The sequence below is a fragment of the Rhinatrema bivittatum genome, chromosome 3 (assembly GCF_901001135.1).
Source record: "Rhinatrema bivittatum chromosome 3, aRhiBiv1.1, whole genome shotgun sequence".
Taxonomy (NCBI): domain Eukaryota; kingdom Metazoa; phylum Chordata; class Amphibia; order Gymnophiona; family Rhinatrematidae; genus Rhinatrema; species Rhinatrema bivittatum.
In genome coordinates this window covers 480,550,648-480,567,693 of record NC_042617.1, presented here as the reverse complement: position 1 = coordinate 480,567,693, position 17,046 = coordinate 480,550,648, and the positions used below count along the sequence as shown (strand labels likewise).

The following is a 17,046-nucleotide window of genomic DNA, read 5'->3' as shown; positions in this document are numbered from 1 at the left end:
GGCATGCTCTCCTGTCCCCTGTCATCTTGTCCTTCCAACCCCCAGGCACATTCTCCTCCCTTCCCCATAGCTGCACTCTTTCTCCCCCTTGCCTTCCCCCAGCAGAGTCTCTTCTCCAAAAACATCAGAAGTGTCTCAGCCTGGACCTGGCCCCTGATATCGGCAGCAGCAGCAGCTTTTCTACCTGAACCAAGGTGGCAGGGGTTAGCCGAAGCAGTAGCTTCTGGGCCCAGACCTAATATCAGTGGCATCTGGGCAGTTTCTTGGTTCAGTCTGGCTACAGGCAAATTTTAGGTGGATTGGGGGTTCTAGCTCTGTACCTATCACCTCAGGATCCTGATGACATCAGAAGGAGCTGGAAGAAATGAGAGCAGCTTCAAGGAAGTTACGGACCTTACAAACAGGTCAATTTTTTTGCAATTTTTTTATAGGCAGCCTATAAATGTACAGGCAATTGGCAAGCCTGACAGGGAGTCCTGATTTCTCACTGACACTCGTTAACATAAAACATACTGGAAAAAAAAAAAGTCTTTTGAAAATAGGGTCCATCAACACAAAGGCAGGAGGCTTTAAAATCATCAGCACAAAGGATCCAGAAGAACTCTAGAGCCCGTGTCTGTCCTTCCAGAGATGGCCTCCAGAATTTGGACACAAAACTCCAGGGGGATCTCATTGGCATTTCAGTATTACGCATTCTTACCATGGCAGCAGAAGGGATGCGGCAATGCTCAGGCCCGAAGTCACAGCTACCAGATAAGCCACAATCCGATTGGGGATTGTAACCAGCATGACCGCAAACGGAATCATCCACTAAGGGAGAAAGAGCAAAGAAAAAGGAACTGAGTACAATGAGCTGTGCATTTCCTATGTCTGTAAAGATATGCTGGATTAGTGACAGAGTGCAGTAAACTGTCAAAGCGGGCTACTTTTACATCACTTGTGCTCAATGCCAGTTGGAGTGGCCCCCCAAATCCATCCACTTCTCAGGATACCCTCAGTGAAGATGCATGTGCGATGTAATTCGTGCAAGAACCAGGTTAATTTGCATACTTTGGTTATGCTGAGAGTTAAAGGAGGGTGGGATGTGGAGGACTGGATTTCAGGCCTATTCATTTAGAGTCACTAAAACTCAGCTGATTACATCAGCATCCAGGGAAAATGAGATAAGTTTCCATAAGATTGTTTCCATAACTCCCTATGTGGCTTTCACATGGAAGTCACTTGTTTTATGAAGGACCAAAGACAAGTCAAAGTGGGAGAAAAGTGTGTTCTTTTCAGTATCATCACTACACTGTGCATTCCTTTAACATACCATTTACCTCCGGTATCAGTACAGTTGTTGACTGATTTCTGTATACTGTATGTACCAAGAGCAAATATATGCATTATTTTGTTTTTTATTTATGCTTTATTTATGCTTTCCAGCAAATTGCAGTCCAGTACGAGTCTCTGCTCCAAAGAGTTTGCAATACAAGAGGGCACCCAAAGTAACAAGAGGTAAATTGACTTGTCCAAGGACATGAAGAGTGACAGTGACATCTGCTGGTATAAAGGGCGAGACTGCAGAGTGTCCTTGCATCTCATAGTCTTTTGTCTACGTGCTTTGCATTTTGATCCCTGTTGTGGAAACTAGTGGATGCAACACATTTTGTTTCCTTGGTGTGGAGCCTAGCTTTTTCTGAAACATAGTAACTTAGTAAATGTCGGCTGAAAAAGACCCAAGTAGTCCATCCAGTCTGCCAAGCAAGCCGTTTTGGGTTTGTTTGTTTTTTTAATTTTAGGGTAATTATTGCTCTGTGCACGTTACCCTAATCAACGAGGGTTACCCTTTTCTACTTCTCCGTTATTTAATCCTCTCTTTTTATCTCATGCTCTTTTGAATTCCATTACCATCCGTGCATATAGCCAATGGTCATATACAGTGCTACATTTAGATATTTTCTGTAGGGGACAATACTACAGCTAACCTGGATAGGAAAAGCATCAGGATTTCACTGATTCACCCACTACCCCCCACGAAACAATCCTCCAGCAGCTGGGACTCTTCTGAGAGGATATTCCATGTATCCACCACCCTTTCCATGAAGAATTACTTCCTGACATTCGTCCTGACTCAACCCTTGGAGCTTTATATTATGACCCTTGTTCTACAGATTTTTTTTTCCATCAAAAAAGGCTTGATTCCTGTGCTTTATTACCTTTTAGGTATTTAAAAGTCTGTATCATGCCTTCCCTGTCTCTCCTCTCCTCCAGTGCATACATATTTAGGTCTTTCAATCTCATCTCATAGCTCTTCTGCTGCATTCTGGTCACCCTTCTCTAGACCATTTTGATCCTATCTCTATCATTTTAAGATGTTGCAGATGTGGACCCTTAGACCAAGGTGGGGTTGACACAACCTGCAGGGAGGAGCCCTGCAGATCCCCACCGTCAGCAGTCGGACCTGAATGAGGCAGAGGCCAAGCTGGAGCAGGCAGGTGAGGAACTGAAAAATTGAAGAAGAGCCACAGATACTGAAGACAAAGACAAGGACCACTGGAAGTGAAGACACGGAATGTAGGACCTTGAGAACGAGGACAAGGAATGCTGAGGCAACTCATACTACAGGAACGTAGGGGGACCTGTTGCTGTAGAAAAGCAAGGGCCTTTTATAGACCACAGCCTGTGAAGTCATCTGTGGGTGTCATAGGGGATTTCCCACCATGGCCCTTTAAATATGGTGATGTCAGGCATGTGCATGCCTAGAGGAGGCCTGGGAGAGCGTCGGAGGCATCCTGCCGTGAGCAGCATTGGGAATGTCTGGCCTGTCAGAACACAGCAACCTTCCGTTCATCTGCAAGGGGATCCTCAGTGGTGTTGGGGACCCATGGTGGTGGCTTGGGCCCAGAGTTAAGTGCAGCGGTTCGTAGGGGAGACCAGTGGACCGCCAAATGCAGCATAAGATACGGTCTCCAGAATTAAACATAATACGCCAGATGAGGCCTCACAACAACTTGTTCAGGGGCATTATCACCTCCTTTTTACTGCTGGTTATGTCTCTTTCTATGCAGCCCAGCATCCCTCTGGCCTTAGCCACCGCCTTGTCACATTGCTTCCCTGCCTTCAGATCTTCAGACACTATCACCCCAAGGTCTATCTCCCAGTTCATACACAGCAGACTTTCATCCCCCCATTACGTACAGCTCTTTTGGATTCCTGAACCCCAAATGAAGATTGCACTTCTTGGCATTGAATTCCAGCTGACAAACCTTTTACCATTCCTCAAGTTTTCTTAGATCATTTTTTACTCTCTCTACTTCTTCAGTCATGCCATTCTATTGCAAATCATGGTGTCATCCGCAAAAAGACAAACTTTTCCTCTAACCCTTCTGCAATATCACTCACAAAGATATTGAATAGAATCAGTCCCAGAATCTATCCCTTGGGCACTCCACTTATTTATCTTCTCTCCTTAGAATAGGTTCCATTTATGATTATTTGCTGTCGTCTATCAGTCAACCAATTTCTGATTTATTCCACTACCATGGGACCCATTCCCAGACTTTTCAATTTGTTCATGAGCCTCCTATGTGGGACTGTATCAAAAGCTTTGCTGAAATCCTGATAAATCACATCAAGTGGTCTTCCTTAATCTAATTCTCTAGTCACCCAATCAAAAAAGTAAACTAGATATATATGCCATGATCTTCCTCTGCTAAAACCATATTGCCTCAAATCATGCAACTCACTGTATTGCAGATAGTTCACTATAATTTCCTTCAGAATCATCTCCGTCATCAGTTTTTCCACCACAGAGATAAAGCTAACTGGCCTGTTGTTTCCAGGCTCCTCCCTGCTGCCATTTTTGTGAAGCAGGACCACAATCTCCCTTCTCCAATCCTGTGGCATCACTCCCATATCCACTGATCTATTGAACAGGACCCACCAGCACCTCTCTGAGCTTCTTCAGTATCTTGAGATGCATTTCATCTGGTCCTAGTGCTTTGTGCACTTTCAGTTTTGCTAGTTCCCCCCAAACATTCTCTTCTGTAAATGGAGTGGTATCTACTCCTCTTCCATCTGTGCTCTTACCTGCCAGCAATGGTCCCTCCCAAAGGTCTTCTTTAGTGAACACCGACATGAAATGCTGTGCTGCTACATGGAGGGACCTGGTTTTGATTGCCAGCTCAGATCTTCTATTCCTTGAACTGGCTGGTGCTGGCAAGGTTGTGGAGGCAGAGTTCATGGTGGTGGGGAGAGGGGTGCCTCAGTTATTGCCAAATAGTGATATATATAATGCTGGACTTAAGGTCCACATTAGCCAGTGTCGGGAGGGAACTGTGGTTTGTGACTCCTGATCAAAGACTGTCATTGCAGTGGGTGGGGGGATATCAAAAATAGAGGAACTCTCACCCAGACACATTTACATTTATTATAATTTGATTCCCCACCTTTCATTAATTAACACCAAGGCAGCTTAAAGCAGAAGACAGTTGTGACTGAACTGGAAGCCTAAAATGAGCCGGAGGAAAATGCTGGGCCAACCGCCCCCCCTCCCAAAAAAAAAAAACCCAAAACCCTCAAATGAGAAAAAAAATTCAGACTAGATGGGGATTGCATTGGGTTTTTAGTATTGTTATCGCAATATGTGATACTTTACAATAATAGTTCTATTTTATCTGTACAATTAATTTTAGTGATGTATCTAATAACCGACAAGTGGTGGTGTTCTACCATTGACTGCTCTGTCTGTTGCATTTTGTATTTTGTTTGGAAGGAAAATTTTGTCTACGCTTCCTGCCCAAGAGAAAGGAGTGGGGCGCAGAAGGATTTTCCCCACTTGGCAGTATTTTTTGCCTCTTTCAGACTAAAAGATCCCTGTACTATCTAAGAGAACTATGAAGAAAAGGACTGGATCCCATTGGAATCCAGACCCGGGAGGGCAGAGGAGGAATCTGGAACCGCACACCAGAGTTTCAGCCAGGAAAACAGGAAAAGAGAGGTTTGAAGAAGAAAGGATCAAGCAGTGGACTCCAGGTATGGTGCAAGGGAAATCTTTAAGGGATAGGAGAACCCATTCCAGTGGACCTTGGACAGCCTACATTTCATCCAAGGAAAGCCAGGGCGGTCCAGGAAAATATCAAGGGACCACAGACACAGATCATTTAGGATGTGATATACTGCTATGATTAGGGATGTGATAAGAAGCAAATGTACTTGGCGCCAGTTCATTTCCATTACACAAGCTGAACAGTAAACTTTTATTTTTGGAATATTACATATGTGCCCAGCCTGTTCCTTGACACTGGAAATTACAGAGACAGAGTTTGAGCACACACCCACCCACAGGGAAAAAAGCCTTGGATAATTGGAACCTTGGAGATCCATCCTGCGCACTCCACCCTTTTTTTTTTGAAAATCCATGCCGGGGTTTAGTGGGACTGGGTATGGGCTAAGGCAGTAGTGAATGTACCCTTTGCCTTTATAGCTACAGCTAGAAGAGGATTACACTTACATGAGAAAGGAATGACAAGTACTGAAGTTACACGCTACCTGTGCTAAATAAATGGAGCAATGTACACAGAAGACGAAGACAATGTGATTTTGTTCAAACATTTGCACACATCCATCTGATACAGGAGTTAATATCTGCACAGCAGCAGGCTGGGATTTTATGACAAAAAGCAGCGACATCAGCTGCACTCAGGAAACACAGAACACACCAAGCATGGCCCAGCTCTGCTCTCTGCCAGTTCTAATCTCGGGTTTTCTAGGTAGCATCATCAATTTCAAAAGTTAAATCCTAAATGGTCATGAAGGAGAACTCCACTTGGAACCCCTGTATACTTCTGTAACCTATGCTCACATGTATTTATTTATTTTATTTGCTTTTATATACCGATATTCAGCTAATGCCATCATGTCGGCTTACATATAACAATTTATATGTGAAAACGTTTTTATTGTTTACAAATAAACCAGGACAACATCCACGGTGGGGAAGGGGTTCTGCATTCCCCACCGGGTAATTTAACACAGCATAAGCTAAATGACATTCCCTTGGATGTGCCTGGATTAAAGGATGGGGTTTTGGATTGTAATCTTCTGGTTTTTCAGAGGTGCAAAGAATGTATTTACATGTTTCTGTATCGGCCAGTTGATTTATTAAAAATACATCTGCCATGGGCCAGCTGCAGAGAATCGGACATGCCACACTTCAAAAGGCACACCCAGCAAAGGAAGAAGCACAGAGACTCACAGAAATGCCAAAGGCAGCAGATTTCTTGCCAAATCTTTGCAGGAACCATTGCCAAAATGGAATGCTCACCACCGCAGATATCTGACAAAGGAAAAGAATCGGAAATAAAGAAGAACAAAAAATATAATTATTACTACACTGTAGAGTGAAAGTCTTTTCAACAACAATTTTTAGGTCGAAAACTTTATATAACTACCTGCACAATTTTTAAAAGAAGTCAAAATTCATTGTGATAAATTAAAAAAAAACAATTTCTCTGTTTTCCATGCCAGTTTGAGCTTGTGATGAAGCAGGTGGTAGAACTAGAGGTATCTGCTCATACAGAGTTTATATGCTGCGTATTTTTTTTCTCCTGGTGGTACTAGGTTCAATCAGATTTTTAGGTAATTGCTTTTGTGGACAAAAAAAGGTTATAATTCAGTATCATAATTTCTAATATGTAAAAGTTTAATTCATTTGGAGAACTGGTGACACTGGCTAATGTAATTAGCACCGATCACCAACTTTCTACAGTTGCTCTAAAACTAGGGTGTAAGGTAGTGGGAGTGGGAGCACCATCGCTATCACAGAAAGACGAGGGGCCGAGGAAGCTGCTCCTGTGACTGCCTTTGCCCAGGCTCGTTGTGCAGGAAAGAGGCCATAATCTCAGGGCAATACCAGCTCAGCCATTATAGTGACACTAAAGTTAAAGGACAAGTCAGGGAATGGGGAGGGGAAAAGGGGGAAAATGTGATGATTTATATGGATTTGAAATATTGACTCTCCTTTACTTTTGGTTGTTTTTATCAGGTTGCATTGCAGTTATTCAGTTATTCCCCTTGATGCAAGTGATGATAAAGTGGCTTCTGTACATGGAGAAGAGATATTCTGTGCATGGGGAAGCAGATCGGGATTTACCCTACCTGTACATCAGAACTATTGCAGAGCAGACTGGACGGTGCAGAGGGTAACACTGTGGCTCCAGTCCCTTTGACGAACCTTTTAGGGCTTTTAGCAATGGAAGGAATTTTACGGAGCACCATGTCTAACTCACCAGGATGGTCAGCACCAGGTTCTGAAAGTGGTCTCGCAGATCTGCCGCATGAGTGCAAAACAGGACAAAATTGCTTTGCTCAAGCTGATGAAGGATACCAAAAACATGTTACACACAAAGTTAGATTATCATACTTCCTACCTTCATTTAATATGAATATAAAATAGTAATAATTGGCACTATTGTACATTAATGTTTGCAGTGGTGTTAAGGAGAATCATTATGCACAGTTCTGAGGCTACAGAGGTATTGAGAAGAGTATCAATGCCCTTTTAGCATTACAATCATATAAGAAATAAAAAGGCAATGAAGCATCAAAATCAAATAACTCTGTTTTGTACAAGGGTCATTGTGTAAAGTACTCATATAAGAGTGTCTCATGCAAGGTAAAAGAGGCATCCAAATGGTTACAATTTTCTGTTATGACTTGCACTGGCAAAGATTTGAAGCAATGAAAAGAGCTATAAAACTTCAAGTCTGCTCATCAAGAAACAAATCGAGAACAGAAAGAACTACATTAATCTTACTACTTTCGATTTGAAACCAACCAAGAAAAGCAGCCTCTTTTGTGTTCATTAAGAACTGCAAAACTGTGAGTTTTTCAAATTCACAGAACACAAGTGAAACACTTAAATACTTAATAGAATAAGAGTTCCAACAATTCATATTTATTTATTTATTTATTTAGATATTGTATATACCGTCGTTCCAAAAGAAGATCACAACGGTTTACAAAATCAGCATTGAAATTCTTGGACACCATTCATATTCTAGGTTAACACAACAGCAAATGCATTTCTAGGTTAGCACATCAGCTTCAGGTCCAAGGGGCTATGATCATGGTTAGTAATCCATAAATTCTATTTCATTATCCTTATTATTCCGTAAGTTGTCATGTTCCACTTTACATCATTCAGTACTTATTGCTCATTCTACTAACATTATCTGTCTATGGTTTTGACAGTGAAGTTATCAGCATATTGGTATTTTATGTTAGATCATATGCAAAATAGGCTCGGTGCACGCAGGGGCACTTTTTCGGGGTTAAGCGCATAAGTTACGAGCGTAACCCTTTGAAAATCTGCCCCAAGTGTATCAAGCAGTTAAGGAGCTTGGAACTCTGATTTTCTGAACACAAACAAAGATGTGGTAGGCCTGATTGACAAACTGAAGAGTAGTAAATCACCTGGACCGGATGGTATACACCCCAGAGTTCTGAAGGAACTAAAAAATGAAATTTCAGACCTATTAGTAAAAATTTGTAACTTATCATTAAAATCATCCATTGTACCTGAAGACTGGAGGATAGCAAATGTAACCCCAATATTTAAAAAGGGCTCCAGGGGCGATCCGGGAAACTACAGACCGGTTAGCCTGACTTCAGTGCCAGGAAAAATAGTGGAAAGTGTTCTAAACATCAAAATCACAGAACATATAGAAAGACATGGTTTAATGGAACAAGTCAGCATGGCTTTACCCAGGGCAAGTCTTGCCTCACAAATCTGCTTCACTTTTTTGAAAGAGTTAATAAACATGTGGATAAAGGTGAACCGGTAGATACTAGATATAGTATACTTGGATTTTCAGAAGGCGTTTGACAAAGTTCCTCATGAGAGGCTTCTAGGAAAAGTAAAAAGTCATGGGATAGGTGGCGATGTCCTTTCGTGGATTGCAAACTGGCTAAAAGACAGGAAACAGAGAGTAGGATTAAATGGGCAATTTTCTCAGTGGAAGGGAGTGGACAGGGGAGTGCCTCAGGGATCTGATTTGGGACCCTTACTGTTCAATATATTTATAAATGATCTGGAAAGAAATACGACGAGTGAGATAATCAAATTTGCAGATGACACAAAATTGTTCAGAGTAGCTAAATCACAAGCAGATTGTGATAAATTGCAGGAAGACCTTGTGAGACTAGAAAATTGGGCATCCAAATGGCAGATGAAATTTAATGTGGATAAGTGCAAGGTGATGCATATAGGGAAAAATAACCCATGCTATAATTACACAATGTTGGGTTCCAAATTAGGTGCTACAACCCAAGAAAGAGATCTAGGTGTTATAGTGGATAACACATTGAAATCGTCGGTACAGTGTGCTGCGGCAGTCAAAAAAGCAAACAGAATGTTGGGAATTATTAGAAAAGGAATGGTGAATAAAACGGAAAATGTCATAATGCCTCTGTATCGCTCCATGGTGAGACCGCACCTTGAATACTGTGTACAATTCTGGTCGCCGCATCTCAAAAAAGATATAATTGCGATGGAGAAGGTACAGAGAAGGGCTACCAAAATGATAAGGGGAATGGAACAACTCCCCTATGAGGAAAGACTAAAGAGGTTAGGACTTTTCAGCTTGGAGAAGAGACGACTGAGGGGGGATATGATAGAGGTGTTTAATATCATGAGAGGTCTAGAACGGGTAGATGTGAATCGGTTATTTACTCTTTCGGATAGTAGAAAGACTAGGGGGCACTCCATGAAGTTAGCATGGGGCACATTTAAAACTAATCGGAGAAAGTTCTTTTTTACTCAACGCACAATTAAACTCTGGAATTTGTTGCCAGAGAATGTGGTTAGTGCAGTTAGTATAGCTGCGTTTAAAAAAGGATTGGATAAGTTCTTGGAGGAGAAGTCCATTACCTGCTATTAAGTTCACTTAGAGAATAGCCACTGCCATTAGCAATGGTTACATGGAATAGACTTCGTTTTTGGGTACTTGCCAGGTTCTTATGGCCTGGATTGGCCACTGTTGGAAACAGGATGCTGGGCTTGATGGACCCTTGGTCTGACCCAGTATGGCATTTTCTTATGTTCTTATGTTCTTAAATTGATAGGGGGAGTCTATTATTTCTTTCTTTCCAGTAAACTCAGAAAGCTATTATAACACCATGCTTTCTAAAAGTTTGGTCATAAAAGGTAAATTTGAACTAGATGTGAAGTAGGCAGGCTCAGACTGACATAATCCAGAGAAATGTCAGTCAGTTTTTCAGCCTACATGGATTTTTTTTTAGAGAGGAGGGAATGATACTTTGATCTAAGGATGTACTGATAATCAATGTAAGCAATGGAGATAAGGTCTCTCTAGTTGCCTTCACTATTACCAAATCACAGATGTTTAAAGGGCAATAGGAGGAATTACATTTGGCCATAGCTTGAGAGATTTTGACAGTATCCCAACATGTATCTTTGTTTGTGGTGTATTAATATACCATTTGGGAGCAGCATTATATTTATCTGACAAATTAATTTTAGTGGTAAAATAGTTTATGAAATTTTCACAAGCATGTAAGTCAAGAGCAGCTTTGGTTGATTTGCATTTAGCAGAGGAATCAGTGAGTTGTTTAATGATGTTAAACAACACATTTGGGGCTGTACCCTATATCACGAATGCACCAGAAGAAATAGGCTTTTTTGAATCATTAAGTTCAATTCTATATTGTTCAAGTGTGTCGCTGTATTTTTATGAAGCACTGGCTACCGCTGTGTTTACGCCATTTTCATTCCCATTGCCTGAGTAGGCATTTTGTTCTCTTAACAGCAGGTGTTAACCAAGGCTGGTGTCTTCAATGGTTTCTTTTCCATATTGATCAAAGAGGGGCAATCCGGTAAATAATTGTGCCTACAATCAAATTCCATTGCATCACAGAGGATTTAATGTCATTTAATTCAAAAGATGCCAGTTCAGTTTCAGCAACTTTGGCAAACTCAGCACTGTCAATATGATCTCTTTTTATAATGGTTTCTTTTGTGCATGAGTTTGCAAGAGGAATATTGTCACCTGGCAAGCTAAATCTAATCAGGCAATCAGCAGACCTGGGTACTTCAGAAACTGTAACAGTTGCTGAGCATTTGTCTTGTAATGAATTGTTAGCAAAAAACAAAAGACCACCAAAACTGTTCTCAAAAACAATCTCAAATCACAACCAGAACAGTATCATAGAACTCTATATAATTTATTAAACTATTGGAACACCAATCATTGAAATGTCTCTAACAATATTTTATTATCAATATCCTCATTACAATCAAAGTTCCTTCACAGTAAAGAAGATTATATAAAAAAATGTTTAATATATCTAAAGACCATATATTTAAGAAGCATCTCCTAAACAACCACACTCAAAAAAATTAAATAATTCTAAAGAGCAGAATTATCAAATTACACCCAATAATTAAAACTAATAAGGATTTTAAAAAAAAATCTCCTGCTCTCCATACCTGTGATCTTCTGATTTCCAGTCACCCTGAGATTGTAATGGATTGGGAGAGGTAGGGACGCCCACAAAAAAAACAAACTCCTGCTCTCCATACCTGTGATCTTCTGATTTTCAGTCACCTTGAGATTGTAGTGGATTGGGAGAGGTAGGGACACCCACATTTTATGTTCTCTCTCATACACTCACATAATAACACATTCACTCTCATACCCTCCCTCTCTCTCACAGATACATTATGTGTGTGACTGTGCCTGTGAGAGCCTATATGTGACACACTTGCACAAACACACAGGCTCTGACACACATATGCTCTTAGTCCCTCTCACACACTCATATGGCCTCCTGTTGTCTTCGGGCTGTGGTGGGTGGTGGGATGAGCTCCACCACAGCCCTGGGCCTGCTATTGTCTTTGGGCTAGTCCCACAGGACTGCCTGTTTCCGGGGGGGGGAGAGGGGGAGAGTGGAAGCTGTGTGCACTCATGGGTGCGTACACGCGCAACTAGAAGATGGGCCTCTCTGATGGCTGCCGGCGGCTTCAGCAGCAGTAGCTTGCAGCCTCTCTGCTTTTTCGGCTGCTGGCGGCCCTGCAGTCTCTCCTGCTGCCACAGGTTCGCCACCTCCCCTGGGTGTACTTTCCTGTGCAAATGCACGGTATGCACACCCGGTCAGGCAGGGCCTGTCCAAGGGCAATATATACCTCTGAGACACATCCCACAAAAAGGTGGGGTAAAAGCAAGGGGAGGATCCCAAAAATGTAAGACCTTAAGAGTATTGAAAAATAGGGCAAGAAGTAGCAGGGGCTACACATCCATAACAAAGCTGGCAATTGCACCAAAATCAATCCAAATTGAAAAAACATTGTCATTGGCCACCTGTTTATTTTGTGTTTGCAAGGAGTTATTTGTACTAAGTAATCCAGGTTGTCCAACCCACCATTGGTTTTATTATAGTCCATAATGATTGTTTTTCTTTTCTCTCCAACTAATGTCATGTCATGCCATTGATAGCAAATTACTGCATTAGTCTTCCTGGGCATATATGAAGCTAAAGCGAGATCCACATCAAAAGCAAATATGGATGAGAATTTCTCTGTTTTGGGATCAGACTACATTTCATTTAGAATGTCAGCCTTGTTTCTTTTGATAGTGCCCAAGTAAGTCAGGCTTTCACTTAACAATTTTTCTGCTAGGTCTCGTGAAAATAGTTGTCACCCACAACATTCTTTCTTGCTTTATATCAGGGCCAAAAAAGGTTTTGTACAACATGGCTACCTTTTTTTTTTTCTGTTTTTCTCTATCTTGTTTGCCCAGATAGATATACTCATTCAGAAGGTACAATATTATTGCATCACAGCACCACAGATGCCATACTTTGAGGGTTTGCTAGACATGTTGAGGTCTATATTCAGACACAATCCAAATAGCAAAGTTAGCCGGAGAAACTTATCTGGCTAACATTGGATGCATATTCAACAGTGCAGCCACACTATTGAATATAGCCGTCTAGCTTAATTAGTTACCTGGCTAACTATAGCCAGCTAACTTTAGGACAGCTCTTTGACTCAACCAGACTTAGCTGGCTAACTCAACTCCTCCCAATTATGCCCCTGAACTGCCCCTAACTTATCGACTTAAATTCTAGCCACCTAACTTATTAGCCATCTAGAAGTTAGCTGGCTAAAGGCTAAATATAGCTGGGTAAGCCATTTAGGATGATAACTATTATGTTATCCATCTAAATGGCTTTTGAATATAGACCTCATATTGTCTAAAGGAAAAGCGACCCCCAAAAGCTACCAGCTGCTCATTCACAGTCAGGTGTACCTCTGGCACATACAATTTTAGAAGTTCCTCCATGAATAGTGTCTACATAATATGAAAGGCGGCAAACTTGCCTCAAGTCTCCTTTCCCTCCACATAACGTTATTATCAAAATGCATCTAGACTGCTATATATTGAAATCTTTTCAGATCTGAATCACAAAAACAAGGATACTTTATGCATGGAGACCACAACTCTTTCAGGATTTATGAGTGGCCATGGAGCAAGTCACTCAAAATGCTGAGGCTTATGTATGCCTTCGGTTCAGTATCATCTAGCTGCTTCCATGTTTTTATGTTATCAGGATGATTTTTGTTCTACTCCCTGAACTTACATTTTGCCTTCCAGTTTGTTTCTCTCACAATTATTGCCACATATTATCAGATATAAGTAGGACAAATGTTTCTGAAATATTATCCATCTGGCTTGCTTGTGTTGGCCCATTTCATTTATGCACAATGTTTTTGGCCACCATTTTTCTATACATATGCTATGGTGATTTTGCCATATCCTGCCATGTCTGCCTCTCATGATGGCAGCATCCCTGTAACACCATTTACCTCCAGACACTCCCAGCATAGCTTCCTGCAGCATATTACATTCTAAGGCCTGGTTGAAACCACCTGCATTTCCTGAAGCCCTTTTATAAGCCATGCAGTCAACACTTCCTGAGGGCACTGACTGATGATGCCATCTCAACTCTAGTATAAAACGAAGCTTAGTACTAACATAAGAACATAAGAACATAAGAAAATGCCATACTGGGTCAGACCAAGGGTCCATCAAGCCCAGCATCCTGTTTCCAACAGAGGCCAAACCAGGCCATAAGAACCTGGCAAGTACTACCACCAAGTGCCTCATCAACAGGTGTCCTGCCATGTTTCTGCCTGCAGTACTGGTTGCTTTGTGGTCCTGCATTGCTCCTGCCCTGCTGTGTTCCAGTTCTCTTGCCTTGTTTCTGCCATTTGCGTGCCAGTCTTCCCATTCCATCCCCTTGTCTGTGTCTCCCTGCTCCTTGTCTCTTTGGCTTTGATCTAAGGTTGCTGACCTTGAACAGGTCCCTGACCTCACTTTGCCTGCTCCTGCCACAACCCTCACTGGACTTCAACTATGCATTTGCCTGCTGCCTGCCTTGACCTTGGACCAGATACTAACCTTGCTTTGTTTGCCACCTGCTACAATCTCTCCTCGGACATTGACTAATCATGCTCTACCATCAGCCTGCAGCCTGCCATGTGGGAGAGAGCCACCTTGCGGTAGTCCTTACTTACATTGGCCCAAGGGTCCACTCTGTGCCATGTTACAATTCCAAATGATCTCAGGAGGTGGTGGTTGTGGTTTCCTTGACTGTAATGCCCTAGGGCTGCCTCTACCAGACTGGCCATGGGATGCTCATCTTCTCCACACCACTGGAGAATTTTGGATCTTGGCTGTTGGCGATGAACATTCATGGGAAATATGATCTTCAGGTTCAGAAAAATTATCATTTCCTGGAAGAAAGTCAAGATCATCATCATTGAAATATCTCTCAAATGATGGATCACTGCTGTCAACCATGAAAAACAGTCTGATCTTTTCTTCAGACATGTAGCTCTACTTCCTTGTGTTACGATTGGTGGCTTGTGGGATGGCCCTGCAAGCATCTTCACTCACCCCCGATGCCGCTTGAGGCCTCCAGTAGATAGAACACTGCTTCAAACTACTAAAGCTGCTTACGTAGCTCCCATGCTGCCTTGCCGCCATGCCTCCCAGCTTCCTCTATGCATATGTGCATCTGATATCTGCAATCTTAAAGGGCCCATGGCAGGAAGGCAGCCACGACCCTCTATGATGACCTCACCTCCATCCTCCTACTTAAGGTTCCTTCAGAGTTGCATCAGCTGCCTCAGCAAAGGATCTTCTGCCTAGAGCAGTGTGTGTTGCTTCTACATTCCTGATTGTTCTCGCATTCCTGTGCTCCAGCCTTGCCTTGCCCAACCTGTCTTGTCCAGCCTTGCCCAGCCTCTTTCATCCAGCCTTGCCTTGCCCAGCCTGTTTCATCCAGCCTTACCTTGCCCAGCCTGTTTCGTCCAGCCTTGCCTTGCCCAGCCTGTCTTGTCCAGTATCTGTGTGTCTTCATCCATCTTTGGCCTGATCCCTTGGGCCTGACCTCTTGCATTGAGCCTGACTATGCTTTCCTGCCACCTGGACCTGACCCCTTGCATTCAACCCAGTCTACACTTGTCTGCCACCTGCCATGACCCTTGGTCTGTTTCTGTTATCTCCAGCCTGCTGCGTGTCCTGACCCTGGCATGCACTTGGACTCTTGCTCTCTCTATCGCCCTTGGGACCCACCTAAGTCCTGCCAGCTGCCAGAACCCAAAGGCTCAACTTTCAGGAGAGGTGGCTGGTATAGGCAAAGCTCCAGTGTGTCCTGCTTCAGGGCGTGTTCGCAAACTGTCGGCATAAGTCTCATAGGTTTGCCTACAGTGCTGTGTCAAGTATGCTGCAGCAATAAGGTCTCACTCTCACACCATTCATCGCATCTTGATTCTCTGGACTATAGAAAACATAACATAATGGTACAACGAAATGTAATAAATAGAACACCATTGCAGTTCCTTTCCTCCAATAAAAAACTCCAGAGATAGTACAGCTTTGCCAAGCCATAAATAGGATATGATTCCCACCCTCCCCCCTGGAAAATGCAGGTAGAAGCAGACTACAACATTATCCCCTTTCAACCTGTGGCAGAGAAGCAAATCAGAAATAAGAACATAAGAACATGCCATACTGGGTCAGACCAAGGGTCCATCAAGCCCAGCATCCTGTTTCTAACAGTGGCCAATCCAGGCCAGAAGAACCAGGCAAGTACCCAAAAACTAAGTCTATTCCATGTTACTGTTGCTAGTAATAGCAATGGCTATTTTCTAAGTCAACTTAATTAATAGCAGGTAATGGACTTCTCCTCCAAGAACTTATCCAATCCTTTTTTAAACACAGCTATACTAACTGCACTAACCACATCCTCTGGCAACAAATTCCAAAGTTTAATTATGCATTGAGACAGAATCCATTGGGCTATTCAAAACTGGCCGAATAAGTAACTTAGCCAATTAGAATTAATCTGGCTAAGTTTATAATGCATATTCAGTGGCATAGCAAAGCCGCTGAACATACACATAGAGGTGCGCACTTTATTGGATAAGTCTACCCGGCTAAGTTAAACCTGCTCTGTGAGGCGTCTAAACTTAGATGTAATTTTATGCAGCTAACTCCAAATATCGGTAGTTAGCTGTATGTATACGGCTAACTTACTTCGCCCCTGATCTGCCCAATACATTCCTACTTTCTGTGCATGTAACTTTTAGCCGTATATGTGACTCGTACAGGTAAGCAGTGGCCACGGAATATAGGTGCATATTCAGCGACCGCTACCTAGCTGTACAAGTCCTGCATATCTGGCTATAAAACACTGAACACACTTTGAATACTGGGCCCACGGTATCTAAGATTTGTCCTCTTTCTGTATAAATTCTTCCTCCTTTTTTTGCTTCTTCTTCCTCCTTGCATTTGCTAATGGGGCAAAGAAACCCATACTTTCTGTATATGCAAGAGGAAAGAATGCATGTGATTTTTTAAAAGAGATAATGACTTGATTTCCTGGGATCAGGAAGATTATCATGAGGTTATTGTTGATAGCTTTCAAGGTGTTCATTATCAAAGAGAACTGATAATGAAAGCTTCTGAGGGCAGA

At 42.3% G+C, this 17,046-nt stretch overlaps 1 protein-coding gene across 4 annotated transcripts in view; it reads right to left on the bottom strand.

Annotated features, from left to right (window-relative positions):
• Positions 1–17,046, bottom strand: part of MFSD2B (major facilitator superfamily domain containing 2B) — a 133,841-nt gene that overhangs the window by 33,818 nt on the left and 82,977 nt on the right. For 3 of the 4 annotated variants that reach the window (XM_029596006.1, XM_029596007.1, XM_029596005.1), the window contains exons 9-12: positions 14,582–14,800; positions 7,272–7,355; positions 6,239–6,319; positions 701–810 (exon numbers count right to left, since the gene is read on the bottom strand). In XM_029596006.1, the coding sequence (XP_029451866.1) occupies positions 701–810; positions 6,239–6,319; positions 7,272–7,355; positions 14,582–14,800 (494 nt within the window). The remainder of the gene's footprint in view (positions 1–700; positions 811–6,238; positions 6,320–7,271; positions 7,356–14,581; positions 14,801–17,046) is intronic. The other variant, XM_029596008.1, reaches the window with a different exon arrangement.